Here is a 21,936-nt window from a genome sequence, read left to right on the forward strand (position 1 = left end):
TAAACTGTTAATCCACTAAATACATAGTAGTTTATTATAGCAACAATAGGAACTAATACATCACAGATATAAAATCATATTGAAAATTTGCAATTAGCCACACAGCTTGACCTAGCAACACCCTGTAATAAAAACGTAGTCAAAAAGCCAAAATTTCATTAATGCTTGTGTAATTTAATTTAATAGAACACCTCAAAGCTCCTTAAGAGACATCCAGAATCAAAAATCAATTATGCTAATGGCTCTCAAAACTTTGGAAAACTTTGTAAAAGAAAGGGGAGGGTGCCAGAAGAGTGATTTTTCAAAACAAACTTTTTATTTTCAAACACAAGCATAAAAAAGTCAGGGTTCTTTTTATGAAATCTTTTTTGAAAAAGAAAGTATTGCTTTTAAAGCGTTATTTTGGCACTAATAATTAGCTTCGGGTGATGATAATTCCAAAATGTCTGTCACCCTAAAGGTGTAACACCAAAGGGTTAAGCTTCTAATTTTTTGTAAGAACGTGAAAGAGGAAGAGAATAAAGCTATTTCATAAGTTATTGAATTTTTTTTGCACTAAGGTAGATTGCTATATTCTTGTTTATATTTAGGTTTTTCCATTGATAAGAAAAGGTTGAAATGGACAGTGGTACCATTCAACAGTATTTCTTAGGGGTGCATTTCCACTGATGCCATCCACAAGGATTAATTTCAAACCCAAAATTTTGCAGGCTCCCCTGAGTTTTCTCTTTATCAGTTGCCACATGTACATAAAATGGTATTTTTCTCTCATTTAAATATTTTACAAAGTCATATCCAATTTGCAACATGTTGCCTTTGCTTCGATATTTGGGGACAGTGTAACCCATTCTCAGCTCACATGACTGTTCCATCACGAGCCAGGAGATAGGCTGCCCTTCTGGACCCATAATCCCAAATCCTGGGAAACTCTGGAGGCAGCGTTCAACATATTTCAAGCTCCTCTCATTTTTCCCAAAGAGCCATTGTTCATTTATAAGACCTGCATGTGAGGCATCCAAAAAAATGCTTGGAAAGTTTTCTTTCCTGTCAAGGAAAAAAATTTATATTTATTCAGACAATATTTACCAAACACCAGGATTGTAAAAAAACAAATATGATATGATCCCATCCCTTGAGGATCCTACAGCCTAGATGAAGAAATAGATGCATAAAAACTATTTCTTTTTTCTTTTTTCAAATTTGTCATGAGGCATGTGTGCTTACTAGAGAACACAGAGACAAAGAGGGAGAGTGAGAAATTACCCCCAAATAGGTCTTGGTCATGTGGTAATCCCTTCTCCATTTCTCTAACCTGTCTGGATTTTGGGTGAAGAGGCGTGTGCACCTAGAGTGTGTTTCAAGATGCTGGAGCCAGGATCCAAACTTCATGATCAGCTATGTGGGACCATAAACATCAGACTACAGGAGTGCCTCATAAAATATTCTAAGTCAGCTTCAAAATATTCCTGAGTAATTGAGAGAGGAAACACTATGTACACTGCATAGCAGAGAGTCCCTAGGATATAGTATAGTATATCTCAAAAAGTCTAATCAGATACTCTAAGGAAGAAAATGAACAGAGTTTTCTAAAGGAGTGGGGATACAGACCCGAGAAACTCCTCACGTGGCTGAACGTTCTATGATCTCATATATAAAACGTGAATTTGGTGGACCAGCAGATGGCATAATGGCTATCCTGCTGGACTCCTATGAGGTCTACCATGGTTCAAGTCCCGGACCGGGTGGCTTAAACTCACGCATATGCCCAAGATCCCAAGGGAATGGTAGAAAAGGGATTGTGGCATGGCCATCCCCCCTGAAGGAGTGATTTCTCGCTTTCTGTCTCTCTGTCTCTCTCTGTCTTTCTGGCGAGGGCACGTGCCATATAGCAAAAAACCTCTCCTCCCAAAATAAAGTGAATTTGGAATGCTATTTGACAAAATATCTAAGTACATAGGATAATATTTCCTTCAGTAGATACTCAGATAAAGCATGTGCTATGGAAAATGAGAGTCATCTGGCTCTGATGTGTGTCACGTGTCCCACAGCCCTTCGTCACATACTTTAGGGAAGTACCTAAAATGCAGGTTGAGGAGCATCAATGTAGGAAGAAGAATATTGTATTTTTGGAGCTAACCATTGGAATTCTAACCCTGGTTCTCATATTGGACAAGTTATCTGAGACTCAGTTTTCTTATCTGTACAATCACAATAAAACCCTTTACAAGTAGGACGGTTGGGAAGAGGGTGGGGAAAACAGGTCTCAGAAGTTATACTTCTCCTCAGGGAGGAAGAGTTGTGTTTTTTCTTTTTTGTTTTTAAGAGAGATATTTTTGTTATAGAGCAGGTGTGCTTGCTGGAGAGACAAAGAGATAGGAAGTAATAAATCACATCCCCAGGGGAGATGGACACACTGCGATCTCTTCTTCTCAATTTTCCTCTTGGGATTTTGGGCACTCATGCACATGCACCCAATGTGAATTTCAAGCTTCTGAGTCTGGGACTTGAACCTCAGTCGACCATGTGGGAGTCCAGAGACTTAAACATTACACCAACTGCTGGTCCCCAGGGAGGAAGATTTTAACACAGTGGTCAGTTTCAAAGTCACTCCAAGTTCAACAGTGGACAGATCACTTGGCACTAAATTTCCTACACATGGGTAAGCCTTTTGTTTTGCTCTATTCTATTCTTGAACTGACCCTCGATCTGTTTCCTTAAAGAACTTACGTACTCAATTGTGGATAACCAGACCTGGAGTGGCAAGATGTTAAGATATATAGCTGGGTTTAGAGGAAAGAATCACCTTAGGGTAGGTGCTTCATTCCTGATTTCCACAGTTATAATAGTAAGTATTGTGTAACTCCCATTCATCATTTCTCTTTGTACATGGTTTTATTAGAATTTTCATGGAAACAGAGATGGATCATGGAAGGAATTAAATATTGTTAACTCTCCTGCATAAATTACTATTTGTAGAGTGTGTGCTTATGTTTTTAATTAGTAATATAACTTAAATCATAAATGGATAATTAATGGAAAATAAGACTCCTTTCTCTGATCTTCTATCATCCAGTTACATTCTCTAGAAGCAACCACTAATGCCAAAATGTTTTGTGTAACCTTCCAGAGTTACTCCATGCAGTTTTACATCTGTTCATTTGCACAGATGATAGAGAAACACACACATACACACACACATATATACTGTTCGGACCACCTTTTTTGTATTTTTTTCCATTTAGCAATATATTTTGGGATTCTATTATTTTCAGTTCTTGTAGGGCTGCTTCATTTGTTCAATAGTTTATAGTATTCCAATGTTTGCATCTCTCATAATCAGTGAATCTTTTCCCTTATTCATGATGTTTAGATTTTTTTCATATGTTATGCTATGACATATTAAATTCATCAAATTCTCATCATCTGATTTGGTATGTCTTGCATTTAACATGCATGTTTTTTCACCCAACAATTTTGATTCTACAAATTCATCTTTCAGAGATATTTATGTAGCTGTGCAATCATCTGTTTATTGTTTATTGGAGATTTTCAGTGCAGAAATTTTAGTAAAGTATTCTGAGATGGTACTGGGCATAATGCTAGCATTGACAGTGTCCTAGTACCATCTCAGAAGGGCTCTCACAAGCACTGAGTTAATACAAGTAAAGGAAGCCAGAAGATGGCACAGTGGTTAAGGTGTTAGATTCCCACATGGCTGACTATGATTTGAGTCCTTGTCCTGGAGGTCTGAAACTCACACTGGGAACATGTGCATGTGTGCCCAAAATACCAGGAAGAGAATGGAGGAGAAGGGATTGTGGCATGGCCATACTCCATATGGGGTGATATCTCACTTTCTGTCTCTCTGTCTCTCCATTGAGTGCATGTGCCCTATAGCAAAAATCTCTCTTTAAAAAGAAAGAAAGAGAAACAAAAGAAGAAAGAGAGAAAGAATGAAGGAAAGAAAGAAATCAATGCATGTAAAAAATTCATCTATTGAAGATGCTGCCCATGAGCAGCAAACATTACCTAACATGGAACCCCATCATAATTCAGACTCAAATCCTACATTTTCAAGAATAACCTTTTAAAGCAATTGAATAATTACATCAAGAATTGAGGGAAATAGCAGTTAGCGTAATGGCTATATCACTGAACTCCCATGTAGCCGATCATGGTTCAAGTCCTGGACCCAGTGGCTTAAACTCACGCCAGGCGCATGTGTGTGTGTGTCCAAGATTCCAGGAGGAGAATGGAGGAGAAGGGATTGCAGCATGGCCACCCCCCCTGGGGGGTGATTTCTTGCTTTCTGTCTCTCTGTCTCTCTCTGTCTTTCTAGCAAGTGCACACGTCCTATAGAAAAAACCTGTCAAAGAAAGAAAGAAAGAAAGAAAGAAAGAAAGAAAGAAGAAAGAAAGAAAAAAGAAAAATAAAAGAATTGAGGAAGTAAATATTTAAATCTCACTTGTTATCTTCATCTACTTTATCTATTGTAAGTAACTTTGCCAACTCCGTGTGGTCTTCACTTGAAGTCTTGAATTCCTTCGGTGTTTTTATCGTAAAGAGTGTGGTCTTCAGGTAATCTACCTGTACTGATTTTGAAGCTGATACCTTTCTTATTGCCTCACCCAAGCTCTCCTGGCAACCTGAAGAGAAGAGAAAGATAAGTATTGCTTCACTCCTTCCATATCCACACTGAATGGACTGTAGGTCTTTGCCTTTTAACTCAGACTAGTTACCTTGGATCTGGAAGACTTGTTCCCAATTGATAACATGAGGACATGACAGAACTTCTTCCAACTTGTGGGGAGCTTTGGTGAAGATGTGGTAAGTGTTGGTATAATGATCCTGCTCATCTTTCATCTCCTGATATGACAAATATCAATTGTATTTTTATACATAGTACTATAATTTACAAAATGTTCTTGACAATTTACAAAACCTTCTTGCATGAATCTAGCATGTTAAAGACTCAATTGTTTGATACTTTCAATTATTCTGATACAGAATAACCTTGGAATCACTTGAAGCCTGAAGTGATTAATATACTGAAGCAATTAATATAATGAAATGATTAATTTCTTGAAACATTAGTATACTGAAGGTGTTTTCTTTCTGATGGTGCACCAAGGTCAGTTGTCATTGGGAAGGTGAGCAAGTGGATCCATTATCTAAGACAGGAAGTGTACCAGAAATAGTATGTATAAAAGATCTAAAAGATTCGGTACTCAAAGTATGGAAAGAAGTATAGAAAATAGTGTTGATGTCAAGACTCTGAATCTTTGATGAAGTGATATCTGAGCTAATTCTGACCCAGTGCTCTAAGTCTGGCATAGTGATTGGCCATTGGTGTGCATGTAAATAGAGGGAATGGATTTTTGGAAAGGAACATCATACCAACGCCCACTGTAGAACCCAGAATGGAGTACCTACTCTGTCTTCACATATTTGCTTCCCTTCTGCTGTTGAGACTTACCCTTGGAGTCCCTGTAGGTAAAATCACTTCTTATCCACTTCCAGCCATAAAAATTTGTTGATATATGCCTATCAGCACATTCTTGATGGAGAAGAATTGACCAAACGTGATCCTGAAGTGACTTAAAATGGACTATTGGCCATTGGCTCTAAGTCCAAGCCTTAGCTCCTGTCCTATCTCCTCCAAAGCAGCTCCCCTAGGAACCATTCCAAAACTTATATGCAGCAAAGAAGCCATGGTTCTTCTCTCCAGGTCTTAACTTCAGTTCCCTCACTGACACACAGAAAGAAAACACCCTGAGAGTGACTGGCCTGATATTTGGACATTATTGCTCCCACCTCTTTCTGAGGTCGAGTTATGACCGTCTGATAATTTGGCCAGGCATCCACCAGCACCTCCATGTTGAATGGGTTTTTATTCTTAATGTGGAAAATGGCACCGTACACCTATAAGAGCAACAGAACAAAACAGGAGAGGATGAAGTTTTACCTTGAGATAAGGTTTTAGGTGTGACAAAGGAAATAAAGACAAGAGCTAGGAGAATTTGACAAAATGGAGCCAATGTGTTTTCAGGATGGCTCATTGGAAGGTGCACTGCAAGAGAGCTTCATAAGGTCCACAAGAATCCATTTCAATAGCTGAATCATTAAGATCTGGCTCTTTGGACATTCATTCTTTTTTTTTAATGCATGCCATTTTTTTCTGATTTTTTTCTTCTTTTTTTTTTTTGGCCCATTTTATACCATACCACTTATTTGACACCTATTATATATCAGATCTATGCTAAAAATAGAGAATTCAAAAGTGAATGTGATGTGGTGGCTGCCTTCAAGTTGATTTTAGGATGGACAGATACATTGTCCATTCATAACAGGACACGTGTTCTGATACATGTATGCACATGGTGATGTGGAATCTCCAGTAGGAAATGCACAACCTGTCAGGAAGAAGTGGTGGGGAGACTTACATAAAAAGTAACACTTGGGGTCAGAAAATGGCATAGTGGTTATATTGCTGGACTGCCAAATGGCCAATCATGGTTTGAGTCTCAAATTTGGTGGCTGGAAAATCATTCTGGCCACATGAGTGTGTGTGTGTGCACAAGATTCTAGGAGAAAAATAGAGGAGAAGAGATTGTAGCATGGCCATCCCCACTGAGGGATGATTTCTCCCTTTTTCTCTTACTGTCTCTGTCTCTTTCTCTCTCTGGTGAGTACACATGCCTTGAGGCAAAAACCTCTAAAAATTATAAAAGAAGTAATATTTAAACTGGGTCTTGTTAGACAAAGTTGTTTTCTTGGCAAAATAGAGAATAAGGACATTTTATTTCAGGTAGGAGAAAAAATGAGTGAAAAGCTTGAAGCAGATTATGTCATACCTCCTGATGTGTGAGGGGCTCAGTCTTTCTTGCACATTGAACATGGCAGGGAATGTTGGAAGATGAAGTTGAAAAGATTCAGGCATTGTGTGATAAACCCCATAACCCAATTAAGGTATGTGATTTTTATACCTTTGATTCAGGATACCGCTGCAAATTTTAAAACAAGGGAATGGCATGATTTTATCTGTGTCAGCTCTATGACCCTCATCATCAAATTGTAGGGGAGCTGGTAAGATTGGAGACACAAAAATATTGCAAGTACCTGGAAAGCATAAAGCTATTTACTAGAGATAGTGGTAGGGTGGATTCAAAGAATGTAGAAGATGTCAAAAGGAGTAAAGTAGGTGATAAACTAGAAATAGATATTAAAAGTCATCTATGCAAATGATTTAGACTTATATTTTCTTCTGCCCAGAAAAGTTCTGAGCCCTGAATCTGTTAATATCATCCTTAAACTTCAGCCTTGTCTCTCCAGATATCCTCTTATTTCCTTACCTTCAGAGACTCGGGGGTGCTTTTTTCCAAGGATTCATACAGAACCTGCAGATCCCGGGATTCTTGAAGCACAAACATCTTATGTACCACTTCAGCCTCCTCTCAGGAAGATTATCTAAGGCAACAGCCACACAAACAAAAATACATGGAAATAAGACAGATGTTCAGAAAGAGGAGGAAGGAGAAGTCACCTGGGACACCATAAACTGTCAGTGGTGAAGGGCTTTAGACATTATTATGCCCAACCTTTCATTTTACAAAAGAGAAATCAGGGAACCAGCAGTTAGCGTAATGGCTATGTCGCTGGACTCCCACGTAGTCAACCGCGGTTCGTGTCCCGGACCCGGTGGCTTAAAACTCACGTCGGGCGCGTGTGCGTGAGTGCCCAAGATCCCGAGAGGAGAATGGAGGAGAAGGGATTGCGGCGTGACCATCCCCCCTGGGGGGTGATTTCTCGCTTTCTGTCTCTCTGTCTCTCTCTGTCTGTCTGGTGAGTGCACGCGCCCTATAGCGAAAACCTCTCCAAAAAAAAAAAGAGGAGATTAAATCAGTGTAAAAAATAGTTTATATCTACAAACTTATCCCAAGAGAATATTCATGAACATGTATAAAGATATAAACAAGGAAATTTATTATAGTATTGCTATACTGCAAATTTAGAAGTAATTCAAAATTCATTATAGAGAAATGGTTAAGTTAATGATGATATATTTAAATAATGAGTTATTAATCAACAAAACAATGTCTTCAAAGAGTATTTAGTGACATGGGAAGATACCTATGTTATAAAGTCAAGAAAATGTATGAAATAGTTTCAAATTAATAATATACAGATGGATATGTGGTTGGTTATCTGTGTATATATGTGTATAGTCACCTGAAAGTTTTTCTGAAACAAAGTAGCACATAAATAAGATGCACATATGAGCTTTTGAACTTCCTTCCAAGCCTTAGACATATGGAAAGCTGACTAAATATATGATACATATTTACATTGCATATACCTGATCTTTCATATGACACTTGAAGACATTATATAGAACAGCCATATTCTCTTTAAAATACAATAAATAAAATAATTTATAAACCATTTTGATAGCTTACTAAGGAGTCATCAATTTTTTTTCAAACATAATAGTACTGGAAAAATCAGTAGAATATATATGTGGCTGTGTGTACAGCCAGAATCAATACAAGAGTACATTTGGTTAGAAACAATGTGTTCAAATCAAATAGACCAGAACTCAAACCTTGGTTTCTCTACTGGTTATCTGGGTCATTTTAGATAAGTCACTTTACTTGAGCTTTTCTGAGTCTTATTTTCTTCATCTATAAAATAAGGGTAATACTTTTAGGTTGTCACAAGGATTTCAATAAGTCACAAATGTATGTGAAGTGTTTTGTATGGTAATAAATGGTGTATTTATGTAACTCTAAGGGACATTTTAAAGACCTTTAAATCCAATGAATGTGAACATTTCTTCATTGGATTTATGACAAGAACAAAACTGAAGAAAACTCAGCTATTTATTTCTACCAAAATCTGTAATATTTCCTTCTTTCTACAAACTTTGAGCTAGTTTGTTCTTCATTTCTAATTTCCCAATCCATGAACATGAGTGATCTTTCCACTTATTTGCGTCTTCAATTTATTTCACCACTTGTTATAGTTTTTGGTTATTTCTTTAAAGTTTGTTTAAAGTTATTACTAAATATTTTACTTGATTATAGTGATTGTGCATGGAATTAGTTTTTTGATTTCCTTTGTCAAATAGTTCATCATTAGTGGAAAGATATGCTACTGATTTGGATATGCTGAGTTTTGTACCCTATGTTACTGAATTTGTTACTTGTTCTTACAAATTTTGGTGTAGTCTTTAGGGTTTTCTAAACTATATAGTTTAAAAATATGCCACAAAACAAAGTATTATAACACTGGCATAAAAACAGACACATAGACCAATGGAACAGAATAGAAAGTCTAGAAATAAATTTACACATTTGTGTTCAACTGATATTCTACAAAAGAGTTATAGATGACATGTAAATAATTGTTTGATCTGGCCCAGCCCCATGGCCTAGTTGTTATGACCAAACCTACAATCTGAATATTGGCATTGGTGGCTTGAAAAACATGCCAAACATGTATGCTTGTGTGCCCCAAATCCAGGATGTAGATGTGTAGGGGGAAGGATTGCAATGTGACCACATCCCTCTGGGTGGTGTTTTCCTTCTTTTCTCTTTCCCCCTTTCTCTCTCTGGTGAGAGTACATGACCTCTGTCAATTTTTTTTTTTTATTATCTCATCTGCAAACAGGGATAATATCTTCCTTTTTAGTTTAGATGCCTTTTGTTTCTTTTTCATGCCTAATTGCTCTAAGATTTTTATTATATGTTGAATACAAGCAGTAAAAGTTGGTATCCTTGTCTTCATACTGGTCTAAGAGAAAAAGCTTTCTTTTCACTACTGAGAATGATGTTACATTTATTCTATACTGAATTCTCTTTTTTTTTTTTTTTTTTTTGAGAGAGAATTTTTGCTATAGAGCATGTGTGCTCATCACAGACAGACACAGAGACAGAAAGCGAGAAATCATCCCTCAGGGGGGACGGCCATGCCACAATCCCTTCTCCTCCATTTCCCTCTCAGGATCTTGGGCACACATGCACATGTGCACCCCTGCCCTGAGTCTCAAGTCTCCGGGTCTAGGACTTGAACCACGGTTGACCACGTGAGAGTACAGTAACACAATCATTATGCCATGGGCTGGTCCCTATACTGAATTTTCTTGAAAGTGTGTGCCATGAAAGGATGTTGAATTTTGTCAACTTTCTTGCTTTTTCTCCTTATGTTAAGCTGATTATATGTTTTTGTCCTCCATTCTATTAATGTGAGAATCATACTTACTGATTGTTAATGATCAACTGTCCTTGCCTTCCTGGAATAAATCCCACTTAATTATGGTGAACAACCTGTTTAATGTGCTGTTTAATTCAACTAGCTAGTATTTTGTCGAGGATTGTTATGTCTATGTTAATCAGGGATATTGGCCTACTCTTTTCTTCTGTGCCATTTTCTAGCTCTTATCTGGCTTGATATCAGGGTTATTCTGGTTCTCAGATATTGAGTTCAAGATATGCCTCTCTTTTCATTAATATTTTGGAAGAATTTGAGATACATTGTTATTAGTTCTTTAAATTTGTGATATAATTCATTAGTGAAGGAAATGTTTTATGACTGATTCAATCTCCATATTTATTAATGGTCTGTTTAGATTTTCTTTTTCTCTTGTTATGATTCAGTCTTGGTAGAATGTCTGTGCCTAGTAATTTACCTGCTTCTCCTCCATTATCCAGTTTGTTGGTGAATACCTCTTTGTAGTAGCCTCTTATGATTTTTTGTATTTCTGTAATATCACTTGTAATGTCTCTCTTTCTGATTTTGTTTACTTGAGTCCACTCTTTTTGTCTTAGTCTAATTAAAAATCAGTCAACTTTCTGTGTTTTTTTCCGAAAAAAACCTACTCTTAGTTTGGTTGATCTTTTCTATTGGTTTACTAATTTCAATTCCATTTATTTCTACCAAAATCTTCAATATTTCCTTCCTTCTACAAATTTTGAGCTTAGTCTGTTCTTCATTTCTACTTTCCTTAGGCTCGACATTAGGTTGTTTGCTTGAGATTTGACTTCTTTTTCAATATAAGTATTTATGGCTGTAAAAATTCTTAGAACTACTTTTGCTATACCCTATAAGTGTTGGTATGTTGAATTTGCATTTCGTTTGTCTCATGGTATCCTTTTTTATTTCTTTGTAATCTATTGGTTGTTTAGAACAATGTTTAATTTACACGTATTTGTATATCTTCAAATTTTCTCCTATTATTCATTCCTATTATTCATTTGTATTTTCATGCCATTGTGATTAAAAGAGACACTTGACATTATTGCAATCCTCTTAAATTTGTTAAGCTTTGTTTTTGTTTTTGTTTTTTTTTTTGTGAGAGGTTTTTGCTATAGGGCGTGTGCGCTCGCCAGACAGAGAGAGACAGAGAGATAGAAAGCAGGAAATCACCCCCCAGGGGGGATGGCCACGCCGCAATCCCTTCTCCTCCATTCTCCTCTCGGGATCTTGGGCACGTACGCACACGCGCCTGGCGTGAGTTTAAGCCACCGAGTCCAGGACTCGAACCGCGGTCAGCTACGTGGGAGTCCAGCGACATAGCCATTACGCTAACTGCTGGTCCCTTAAGCTTTGTTTTGAAGCCTGAAAACATGATCTAATCTGAAGAATGTTTCATGAGGAAAATGTATTTTCTTCTGCTGTTAGAGGCAATGCTCTGTGTATGTTTGTTAGGTCCATTAATATAAAGTGTAAATATAAGTCCATTGTTTCTTTAAAGGCTTTTTGGGTTTTCTATCTAGATAATCTCTCCATTGTTGAAAGTAAGGTATTACTTACCATTATAGTATTCCAGTCTATCTCTTCCTTCAGATCATTTAATAATGGCTTTTACGTATTTAGGTGTTCCAATATTGGGTGCATATATGATTATAAACTGTGATGTCTCTTCAGTGAATTATGCCCTTTATAATTATGTAATGACATACTTTGCCTCTTTTTAAAATATTTTACTTAGGTCTTTTTTTTTATTTTTCCTTCTGGTAGAAGCATAGCTACCCCTGCTCTCTCTCAGTTTCTATTGACATGGAATATCTTTTCCTATCCATTTAATTTCAATCTATGTGTGTCCTTACTAGTAAAATTAATCTCTTGTAGGTAATATATTGTTGGATATTGCTTTTTTTTTAAATTTGTTCAGCTGCTCTATGTTTTTTTATTGGCGAATTTAATCTGTTTACATTCAATGTAATTATTGATAGACTTGCTACTGCCACTTTGTAATTTGTTTTCCTGTTGTTTTGAAAGTCTTTTGTTTGTTTTTTTTTTTTCACTTTCTTGCTGTCTTTCTTTGTGATTTGAATTGTGTGTGTGTGTGTGTGTGTGTGTGTTTGTAGGATGCTTTGGAATTTCGTGTAACTGCTATAGGATTTAACTTTGTTGTTACCATGAGGCTCACATGAAATATATTTTTGGAACATTTATTCATATTTGTATTTCTTGAGGGAAACAGAAAGAGAACTATAGAGAAATAGGCACCCTGACAGTGTCACCCACCTAAGCATTTCAGTCTCCCAGGTTCACAGATGTGCACTCACAGTCACAGAGTGTTTTAGGTCAAACTGGCATCTGAGCCATGGCCATCCATGTGGCTCCAGCAATGCAGAGTGGTACCCTACTGTAATGTCACCATACCTGAACACTGAGGAAAAAACTTACCTTTTAAAAGAGGCTACTTCAGGCTGATAACAAACTGCCTTAATTATATAAACTTTCACTTTGTCATTCCACTCACCTTTTATAATTTTGAAGTTGAAACTTATATTTATTTTTATAATTTCTATCCATTAACAGATAGTTGTAGCTAAGTTATTTTTAATAGTTTTACATTTTAACTCTCCTAACAGAGAGAGAATTGCTTAACACATCATCGTTACAAAGTTAGAAATGTCAGACGGGGTTGCTAACAGGGCTCTGTAATCATCTCTGGTTGGGTAGGGTTGCAAGGTTGTCCTCCCTGGATGGGTAGTATTCTTGTTTGAAATCTGTAATTGGGGTGCGAGCAGGTGGCATGGTGGTTAAGGCACTAGACTCCCACATGGAAGACCACAGTTCGAGTTCTGGACCTGGTGGCTAGCTCTCTCTCTCTCTCTCTCTCTCCCCCTCTCGAGACAAATTAAAATAAGTAAATAAAGTTAAATAAAATAATTTTTTTTAAAAAAAAAGCTGTAACTGGGTAGACATGTGTGATAGACTCTGAGGCTGAGGGAGGTCTCTGGAGTTGCTGCTAAGCCACACCAGGCAGGGAGGACTAGATATTATGCTCCACAGATATGTGTGGGCTTGGACTTGTCCCCCTGCCTAGAGTAGGCTTAAGTGGCACCAAGGTTTGACAGAGTCACGGGCCTGCACATGGAGTTGTATGGGGCCGATGCTTTCTCTGCAGATATTTACTAACCTGTAGTTGCCATATACCTCAGAAAGACATAACAACAGTATCTAAGCTGTTTGGTTAAAATGTGTAGAAATTTGAGCCTGGAGACCCATGGACTGTTTCCAGCAGTGGGATGCTGTTGGCTAGTGTCTCATGTGTGTCACCTTCAATGGCCAGAATATAGAGCAACCACCAAGATGGGCACATTGGTTGCTGTTAGTCCTATCACCATTCTTTGTTTCTAAGTGGCCCCAGGTAGTCTAGCTCTCAAAGCACTCCCAAATATTTGCCATGGGACAAATCAGGGGTAGTCTTCTGAAAAGGGTCCTAGATTATTGAAGAAGCTAAATGTCTGCCTTCAACTCACTTTATCCACTCATTAAATTGTGGATCAGGGAAACTGTCTCCGTGTGGTTCTTTGTCAGCTTGGGGGAAGGATGGCACAAGTCAAAGATAACCATTCTTCTACCAGTTGATCTTGTTTTTCTTGGTTCTTTAGTCCAAGTTTGTTTCTCAGCCTATCTCTTGAGTTCTGGGATACTGAGTTCTTGTATTTTGCTATTCTATTTACATAGTTGCTAGCTGAAGTTCTGCGATTGGGAGAAGAAGGAATTAGGAGATTCTGCCTTCTCACCAATTTCAGTCCTCTGTAGATACTTTTAAAATATATTTATTATTTAATTGGCATATGACTTGTACATATTTTTGTTGTACAATGTAATTTTCAAATACATGCATATAACATATAACAATCCAACCAGTGCTAATTTCCCTTTTCATTTCTAATTGGCTGTTCAGAAAAAATGCTGCTTAATTTTCATGTGTTTGTGAGTTTTCTAAAATCTCTCCTATTAGTGATTTCCAATCTTATAGCACTGGGGTGGGGGAGAGATATTTGATATTATTCAGTATCAAGTCTTATTCCAGTCTTTGTAGACTGGCTTTATCTGGGAAAGCCCTCTATTTGTCAGCCCTTCCAGAAATGATAGATAAGCCATCTGGTGTGGTCATGAGTGACCTTGTTGTTGGAGTCCTTATGTAGATGTATTGGTACTTGGGTCTGCAAGGTTGGGTTTAGAGCTTATTCCCATTGGGGCTGACCTCTTGATTAAGTCCACCGGGCTGGATATGGAGCCTGAGTCCACAAGTGGAGGCTTATACCACATAAAAGTTGGGACCAGACTTAAGCCTGGGTCCACATAGGTGGGTTTTTTTTTTTTCCCCCTATTTGAGAGTGATTTTTGCTATAGAGACAGAAAATGAGAAATGCACCCCTGCAGAGGAATGGCCATGCTATAATCCCTTCTCCTCCATTCTCCTTACAGGATTTAGCCATGCATACATGTTCACAAGCCTGGTGTGAGTTTCAAGTCACCGGGTCCGGTACTTGAACCGCAGTAGGCCATGTAGGAAATAAATAAGATTGTTTTTAAAATTAGTCTAGCAGAGGTTATGATTTCATAGATATATCAGTTTTAGGTGTATTGTTTTTGGCTTTAACTCAAAATCAATAGTGTGTAGCAACCAGTGAGTCAGTAGGAATTTCAGGTTCATAGACATATTGAAGGTGTAGCAGAAGTTTTACGGAGAGGAAAGCCTGGGTGAGAAGCTACGTGCCAAATAGAGGTATTTGGCTGAGAGTAACAGGAAGGGGTAGATTTGTTTTAGTTGCAATGCACAGAGTCAAAGAAGGAAGGTTTTTCTATACAAATACACAAGTAACACTTTAGAAACTTGGATGGTGGTGAGAATAATGCTGATTCTCTTCTTTAGTCACAGTGTTAATGTAAGATTCTGAAGGGCAGAAGGGAAAGGTACACATATATTAATCATTTATGGTTCAAGGAAAGCTTTTGAACACCTTACCAGTTCAAAACGATACACATTGCCTTGAATATTCCTAAAGTACTTTCTGGCTCATAGGACCTAAAAGATTTTAAGGAATTGGTTCTCAACATTGGGTCCCTGGTGAATGCTCCTTCCAAGCCTTTGCAATGAGTGTTGGGGAGGGGGGTAAATTAACAAATGGAAATTATTAGAAACAGAAATTTTTTTCTTCAAACTATAGATAACAATTTACTTTTGATTTTAGACAGTGGAAGTACTACATAGCTTAACAGTTTTGATATTGGCTTCTGAGCATACAATTCTGTCAGCCATTTCTTTGTTTTTGGTTAATTCTGGTTCTGCTTAAAGGCTGGCTTAGCAGATCAGAAAACTGATTAGTTTCTCCCTAGAAAATGGAAATTTTTACTCAGTTAAATGATTAGATTATCAGAAACCCATACTTGTAAGAGTACACCCTCTTTCTTTCCTCTTTGTAAATTTTCTTAAAGACATAACACATTAGGATTATAGCCATTTGCAAAAAGCTTTTAGAAAGGCATTGAACGAAGCAATTACTCATGGACAATACGACTTGAACCAACCATAATTAATGCTCTGACAAGAATTTAAAATGGACAAGGAAATTTGACTATATTTGTGACATATATCAGATTAACATAACCTATAACATGACTGATAAATATTTACCATAGATTCCTGGGACTCTCAAATCATTTTGGAACACAATGCATGTGTAAATATGGACATACATACACTTAACATATTTATACATGACTCAAATAAAATGCAAAACAAATTAAAATTATTCAATTTCACAATGCTCCTCATTATCGTTTAACATATAAAAATAAGCCTGACTGTTTTAACATTTGTCTTTTGGATGTTTCAGGGGCCCTTTGTGAACATCCAAAAGTTATTCTGAAATCAAAGGACTTTATTTAGAATTTGAGTTTGGGGAAGCCCTGTCAAAGACAGCAAAAAACTTAAATATTTGACTTACCTGTCAGTAGAAAATGAAAGTTAAGCATTCCAAACACTTTGGGGATGAAAAAGGGTTAACTCAGTGTCTGTTGGCACCAAAACTAAAGCCAGAAAAAGCTAGCCATGAATTCATGTCCTTGCTGGATGTTCATCATGTAAAATACAACACTTACCTTCCTGTGTTTCATTAAACTAACCACGTTAAGATAGGCATGATGTTCCCTGATCAATAAAACCCTGGACAACTCTATGTTGGAAACCGTGAAGATGTGCACTTATTAAACATTTTCTTTCACTGTATTTAAAGCCAACTTATTTACTTAAGTCATGTGAACTTGAAAAGCATTTAAATTAATTTGTAAGAACACTCTTTTTGTAAACCAAATGGAATGGAATTTCTTAAAGACTCTTTTTTTTTTGAGAGGTTTTTGCTACAGGGCATGTGCGCTCGCCAGAAAGACAGAGAGAGACAGAGAGACAGAAAGTGAGAAATCACCCCTCGGCGGGGATGGCCACATCGCAATTCCTTCTCCTCCATTCTCCTCCCAGGATCTTGGGCACGCACGCACATGCACCTGGCATGAAGTTAAGCCACCAGGTCTGGGACTCGAACCACGTTCAACTACATGGGAGTCCAGCAACATAGCCATTATGTGAACTGCTGGTCCCTCTTAAAGCCTTTTATCACATACATCTATAACATATAGTACATAACATTACATGTATGAATGCACACACATACACATGCAAAAAGATTTTAAAATCATCTCTCAAGTCATTTTAAGAGAAAATGTTTGTGGTATAGAGTAAGAACAGGTGGATCATTCTCAGAGGAGCGAACAAGGCTAAGAATCTTTGTTGATCTTCTATTAGTCTGAGAAGCCTGGCAGGCCTGGAGCCAGAGAAGAAGCATGAAACACTGTACATTTTGAATTTTATTTCCTGTTTTTAGGAATTTACAAATCTAACCACTCAATAGCATTATCTCCCAATTTGTATTGACCAAGTTTGAGTTCAAAAGATGAGGCTATTTTTGTTAAAGACAGTATGTCCAGAGGCATTGCAAAGGGGTTCTGGCACCTAATGGGCAGTTTCCCGTCCAGAGTCAAAAAAGATGGCTTAGAAAACATCTTTTCCAATCCTCTTGAAATGAAATTTTGAGAATGTGTTCACCACCACAAGTCTGGAAAGCATCCTTTCTGTGTGGACGGAGTACCTCTGTGAATCACATCCCAGCATGTAACTCAAGAGCCAGGGGCCTGCCAGGATTGTGAGCTTACCTGTGCAGGGCCAGTTGTCTCCTGCTGTGTTTTGTCCCTTTCCCTGTGAGCCAGCAAGTTATATTATACAAATCATGCATACTAGATTTAGAGCTCTGAGTGCGTTGGGAGCTCCTTTGAATCTGGGACTTAATAGCATTCTGAGATAGACTCTCGTTCTGTTAGCCATGTTTGTATGTCAGCATTGGTATGTTTAGGCATAAACAAGTGGTGTGTCCTCAAGATGGAGTAGATAAGTTCCGTAGACCCAAGTAAAGCTTCGCTAAAGTTTGAAGTATTTGACAGTATAGGGACCAGCCAAGAGAGAGAGTCAGCTTACATCAAAAGCAGGGACAAGAGGCCTTTTGGAAGGCTCTTGCTAAGTCTAGCCTTAAAGGGGTCGAGCAGCATAAGCAGTAGGAAAAGGGCTCCACGTAACGTCCTAACTGCCTGTCTGTAACTGACCAAGCCACCAGGAAAGTGCACCCAGCATCATGCTCCTAGTACAAACTGGCCCGAGGAAAGGTTTGATATGATTAGGCAGAGTCAATGGGACACACAGAAAGGAAAAATTGTCTCCCTGCTTCCTTATGAAGACTGAGAGGAATATGTTGCTCCCTGACATGGTTAAAGGATTTCAATAGAATCCCTTCAGAGTCATCATGATGTCAATTGTCAGAGATTTGTTTGAAAGAGAGAAGGGAGGCCTGTTGGTTAAGAAGGTCCAAGGAGGAGAAAATTCCTGAGTACTGGGTGCAGTTTCAAGTAGAGCTGAGTCTGGAGAGGAATGTGACAGCGCTGGTTGAAAATACACAGATGCAGGTTGAGAGTGTCTTTTTTACTAAGAAGAATAGAGAGAGGAGAGATCTATCTGACATTTAGTGTACAGAACCAATTTGTCACAGAGAGCCCAAAAGGTTTGAATGTAAGAGTTCTCAACATCTTCCATGAGTATTCAATGTGCTATGTAGTTTCAGGCAAATGTTCCTGTCCATTGTCCCATTTGTTCTGAGGGGAATATTTAACTCTAGTAAGGCTAAGAAGAAAAAAAATGTTCCAAAGAAGAAGGAAATTATTCTCCACCAATTAGGTCCTTTCTAAATGCTTCCTGAGTCACTTGTTGAAATTGGGAGTGAACATTATCCAGACCTGTCTCAAGGTGGAGTAACTGGGAAAGAATTCAAATGGGAGTGGTTCAAGGCAGCCACAGAGAGAGCTGAGAGCTCAGCTCTGTGCATCTAGAGGGGAGGTGGCCTGGTTAACGTTGATAAGGGATTAGTAACCAAGACTTGAGGACTGGGTTCCACCGATTGATTTTGGATATTTAAGAGAGGAACCAATGGGAAAGGGAAAAAAAACCTTAAGTTCTTTTAAATGGAGGTGATTTTTAATTTATTCTCCATTTGGAATGGACTAAGGTATGACCTGTGGATGTCCCTACCCTGTCATAAAACTTCTGTAAATGAAATTGTAAATTTTCAGCAAAAGAGGGCTGTCATTTTCTAAGAGAGGTCAGAGCCAAAGAGGGAACAGGGAGGGTCTCTAGGACCCCTAGTTAAGTTTCACGTTTGGCCCAAGAGCTGTTGATGGTGACCCTATTCGCCATCAAACTCATAATCAGATTCTTATATTTCTGGTGACTGAATTTACAATTAACTCTTTATTCACTTATTCTCTAATTTCTGCAGTTATCTATACTATGATTTGAGGCCTAAATCAAGAGACTTGTTAACTAAGAACATGTTTAGTATTCTTGCCAAATCTAATGAGAGTTAATAGGGATACAGAACACTGTGGTACAGAAACCAAGGAAAAGGGTGATTAAGCAGGTGTCCCCAAAGGGCCAATAAACAACTTTCTTTCAGAGAAATAAAGAGAGAAAAAAGGCATGGCAAGGGCAATATTAGGTGATCCTCTCAACAATGCTAATCTAATTTGCACCACATGCATGCTGAAGGTGGAAGAGTCTTACTTATTTTACCTAAGGCATATTTTGCTTTTTCTGAGTACTGGTTGATCAGTATGAGGGGGATAAAGGAGGGCTGTTCCCAGAGATTTTAGAGCCCATACAGAAAAAGGATCTCTTGCTCATTTTTGACAAGACCTGTATGAATAAGAAGAAAGATTTTGTGGGCTTGAGGGTAATAGAACAGGGAAACTCCTTCTAACACTCAGTTGAGCAGTGGAGGAGAACTTGCAACCTCAGAGCGCTCCAGCACCCCAGGGAGTGGCCCTGGAGCAGACAAAGAACAGCCTTAACTTTCTTTAATGCATCATCGCAGGTTCCTGGATATGTATCACTCTCTTGACAGTAGATAAGAGAAAAAATCTGAAAGAAAGGAAAGAGAGGAACCTGCCCAGTCACCCAGCTGGGTTATGGGGGATGGCTTCGAATTATCAAGGCCTTCAGGATACAACGGAATGTAGCCCTGATATACACCATCAGTTGCCTCAGGAACATTCACCTTCACTTTGACAGTTAAGATTCCAGAAACAGAAACCGAGTCACAAAATAACCAACATTGTCAACATTTTGATAGTGCTGAGGGAGTAACTGAGGGTTTTCTGACCAACCTCACATCGGAGTCTTGTAGACTGGCACTCACCCTAAAGGAATTTACATGACTGATGCCAAGTAATTTCATCTGATAGAGCTAGTTTCTAGGGACAAGAGTGTCCTGAAAAAAAGGATAGAAAGTCCGCATTACGTTTCATTTTGATGAAAAGAAGAGGAGTCTAGATGTTTCCCAGCCTATGGACCAAAATACGACGCAGGAACATGGGGGTACAGTGGTGATTGGGCCCACACCCACAGTGAATCACAGGTTCTTGTCCAACCATCAGGAAGAATTAGAGTTGAGGACACAGAGCAGATATAGCAAAGCGGGAAATTTATTAAAGGAGAGGGAAGAAAAAACAGCTCCCAAGAAAGGAGAAGTCCCAGAGAATGGGTTGCCCTAGGAACAGGATTCTATTTAGTTAGAAGGATGAGAAAAAACAAAATGAGATTTGGGCTACCTGAAATAATTCTTCTCAGCTGAAGTTTCTGTGTAGATTATATACTCTCCACCTTCTGCTTAGCTCAGCGTGGCAATAGAAAGGCTTCTGCTGGCTCCACCTTATAGACTTATCCACATTAATTTGAACTGACTCAAGTAGTAACTGTTAAGCTCCTGGAAATTATAGGTTGAACCTTCTGTCTATTGGCATTGAAGTCAGAGCTTTGTGGACCAAAGGAAGACTGAGAAAGAGTTCTGTACTGAGCAGCTTCTATGATTATGTTTCCCACCATATGCTTTTGATTTATACATCATCACTTGTAGCTGATTGGCTATTGGCTACAGCAATAAGGCACTTTCATTAAGTTGGCCGAAATTGCCCAACTGCAGCATGATATGACAGGGCAAACAAAAGCATTGCAAAATTTGGCTTCACTGCAAAATGCTTGACCTAATGACTTTAACCATTTGTGACCTGGAGAAAGTCAAAATTACCTGGAGAAAGTGATAAATCACTCCCCAGGGTGATGACCACAGCACAGTCCTTTCTCCTCCATTCTCCTCTCAGGATCTTGGGCACACACGCACGCATATGTGCCTGGTGTGAGTTTAAGCCACCAGGTCCAGGACTTGAACTACAGTCGACTACATGGGAGTCCAGCGACATAGCCATTACACCAACTTCTAGTCCCAGTGAATCCATTTTTTTAACCAAAAAAAGTCACATAATCCATAGGAGAATTTTTATGATTAATTAGTTAATGAAGTTATAGTATTAAATTGTATTGATTGATTACATTGTAATTGATTAATTCATAATCAATTAATTCACTACCTTTAAAAATGGTGCTCTGGGATAGTCCAGCAGACTAGTGGTTAAGGGATTCAGGGTCCCACATGGCCAATTATGGTTTCAATGCCAGTCCTGGAGGCTTGAAAAACATGCTGGGGACAAGAGTGGATGGCATAATGATTATATTGTTAGACTCCCACATAGTTAACCATGGTTTAAGTCCTGGATCCAGCAGCTTAAAACTCATGCCAGGTGCATGTGTGTGCATGCCCAAGATCCAGAGAGGAGAATGGAGGTGAAGGAATTGAGGTGTGGTCATCTTCCCGGGGGGGTGGAGGGGGGAGTGATTTCTCGCTTTCTGTCTTTCTATCTCTCTGTTTCTCTGGCGAGTGCACCCTCCCTATAACAAAAATCTCTCTAAGAAAAGAAAAACATGCTGGGTGCATGTGTATATGTACCTCAAATTCCAGCAGGATGGAAAAATATAAAAGGGACTGAAGTATAACTACACCCCAAACGAGGGTACACTCTCTCTCACGTGTCTCTCTCTGGCAAGCACATGAGCCCCATGGCAATTAAAAAACTGCTTCTCTATTTCTATTTCTACCAGTCTATATCTTTTTTTTTACATAATTGAATCACCTTGTAGAT

The 21,936-nt window shown here is 38.3% G+C and overlaps 1 protein-coding gene across 1 annotated transcript; it reads right to left on the reverse strand.

Moving 5' to 3' along the window:
- Nucleotides 1-563: 563 nt before the first annotated feature.
- On the reverse strand, nucleotides 564-7,459 carry GLYATL2 (glycine-N-acyltransferase like 2). The gene is made up of 5 exons (XM_006147394.2): nucleotides 7,353-7,459; nucleotides 5,815-5,922; nucleotides 4,740-4,866; nucleotides 4,466-4,646; nucleotides 564-1,044 (listed from the first exon to the last, which is right to left on the reverse strand). The coding sequence occupies exons 1-5, from the start codon at nucleotides 7,428-7,430 to the stop codon at nucleotides 636-638; spliced, it is 903 nt and encodes a 300-aa protein (XP_006147456.1). The 5' UTR covers nucleotides 7,431-7,459; the 3' UTR covers nucleotides 564-635.
- Between the last annotated feature and the right edge of the window lie 14,477 nt (nucleotides 7,460-21,936).

The sequence above is a fragment of the Tupaia chinensis genome, unplaced genomic scaffold (genome assembly GCF_000334495.1).
Source record: "Tupaia chinensis unplaced genomic scaffold, TupChi_1.0 Scaffold000213_1, whole genome shotgun sequence".
Lineage (NCBI taxonomy): Eukaryota > Metazoa > Chordata > Mammalia > Scandentia > Tupaiidae > Tupaia > Tupaia belangeri.

What these genes read in the sequence shown, in the direction of transcription:
- GLYATL2 (XM_006147394.2), bottom strand. Translation starts at nt 7,430, where the DNA reads ATGTTTGTGCTTCAAGAATCCCGGGATCTGCAGGTTCTGTATGAATCC. An exon ending in TAACTCGACCTCAGAAAGAG is followed by an intron (nt 4,867 to 5,814) that starts GTGGGAGCAATA and finishes TTGTCATATCAG; the next exon opens with GAGATGAAAGATGAGCAGGA. An exon ending in ACAAGTCTTCCAGATCCAAG is followed by an intron (nt 4,647 to 4,739) that starts GTAACTAGTCTG and finishes TCTTCTCTTCAG; the next exon opens with GTTGCCAGGAGAGCTTGGGT.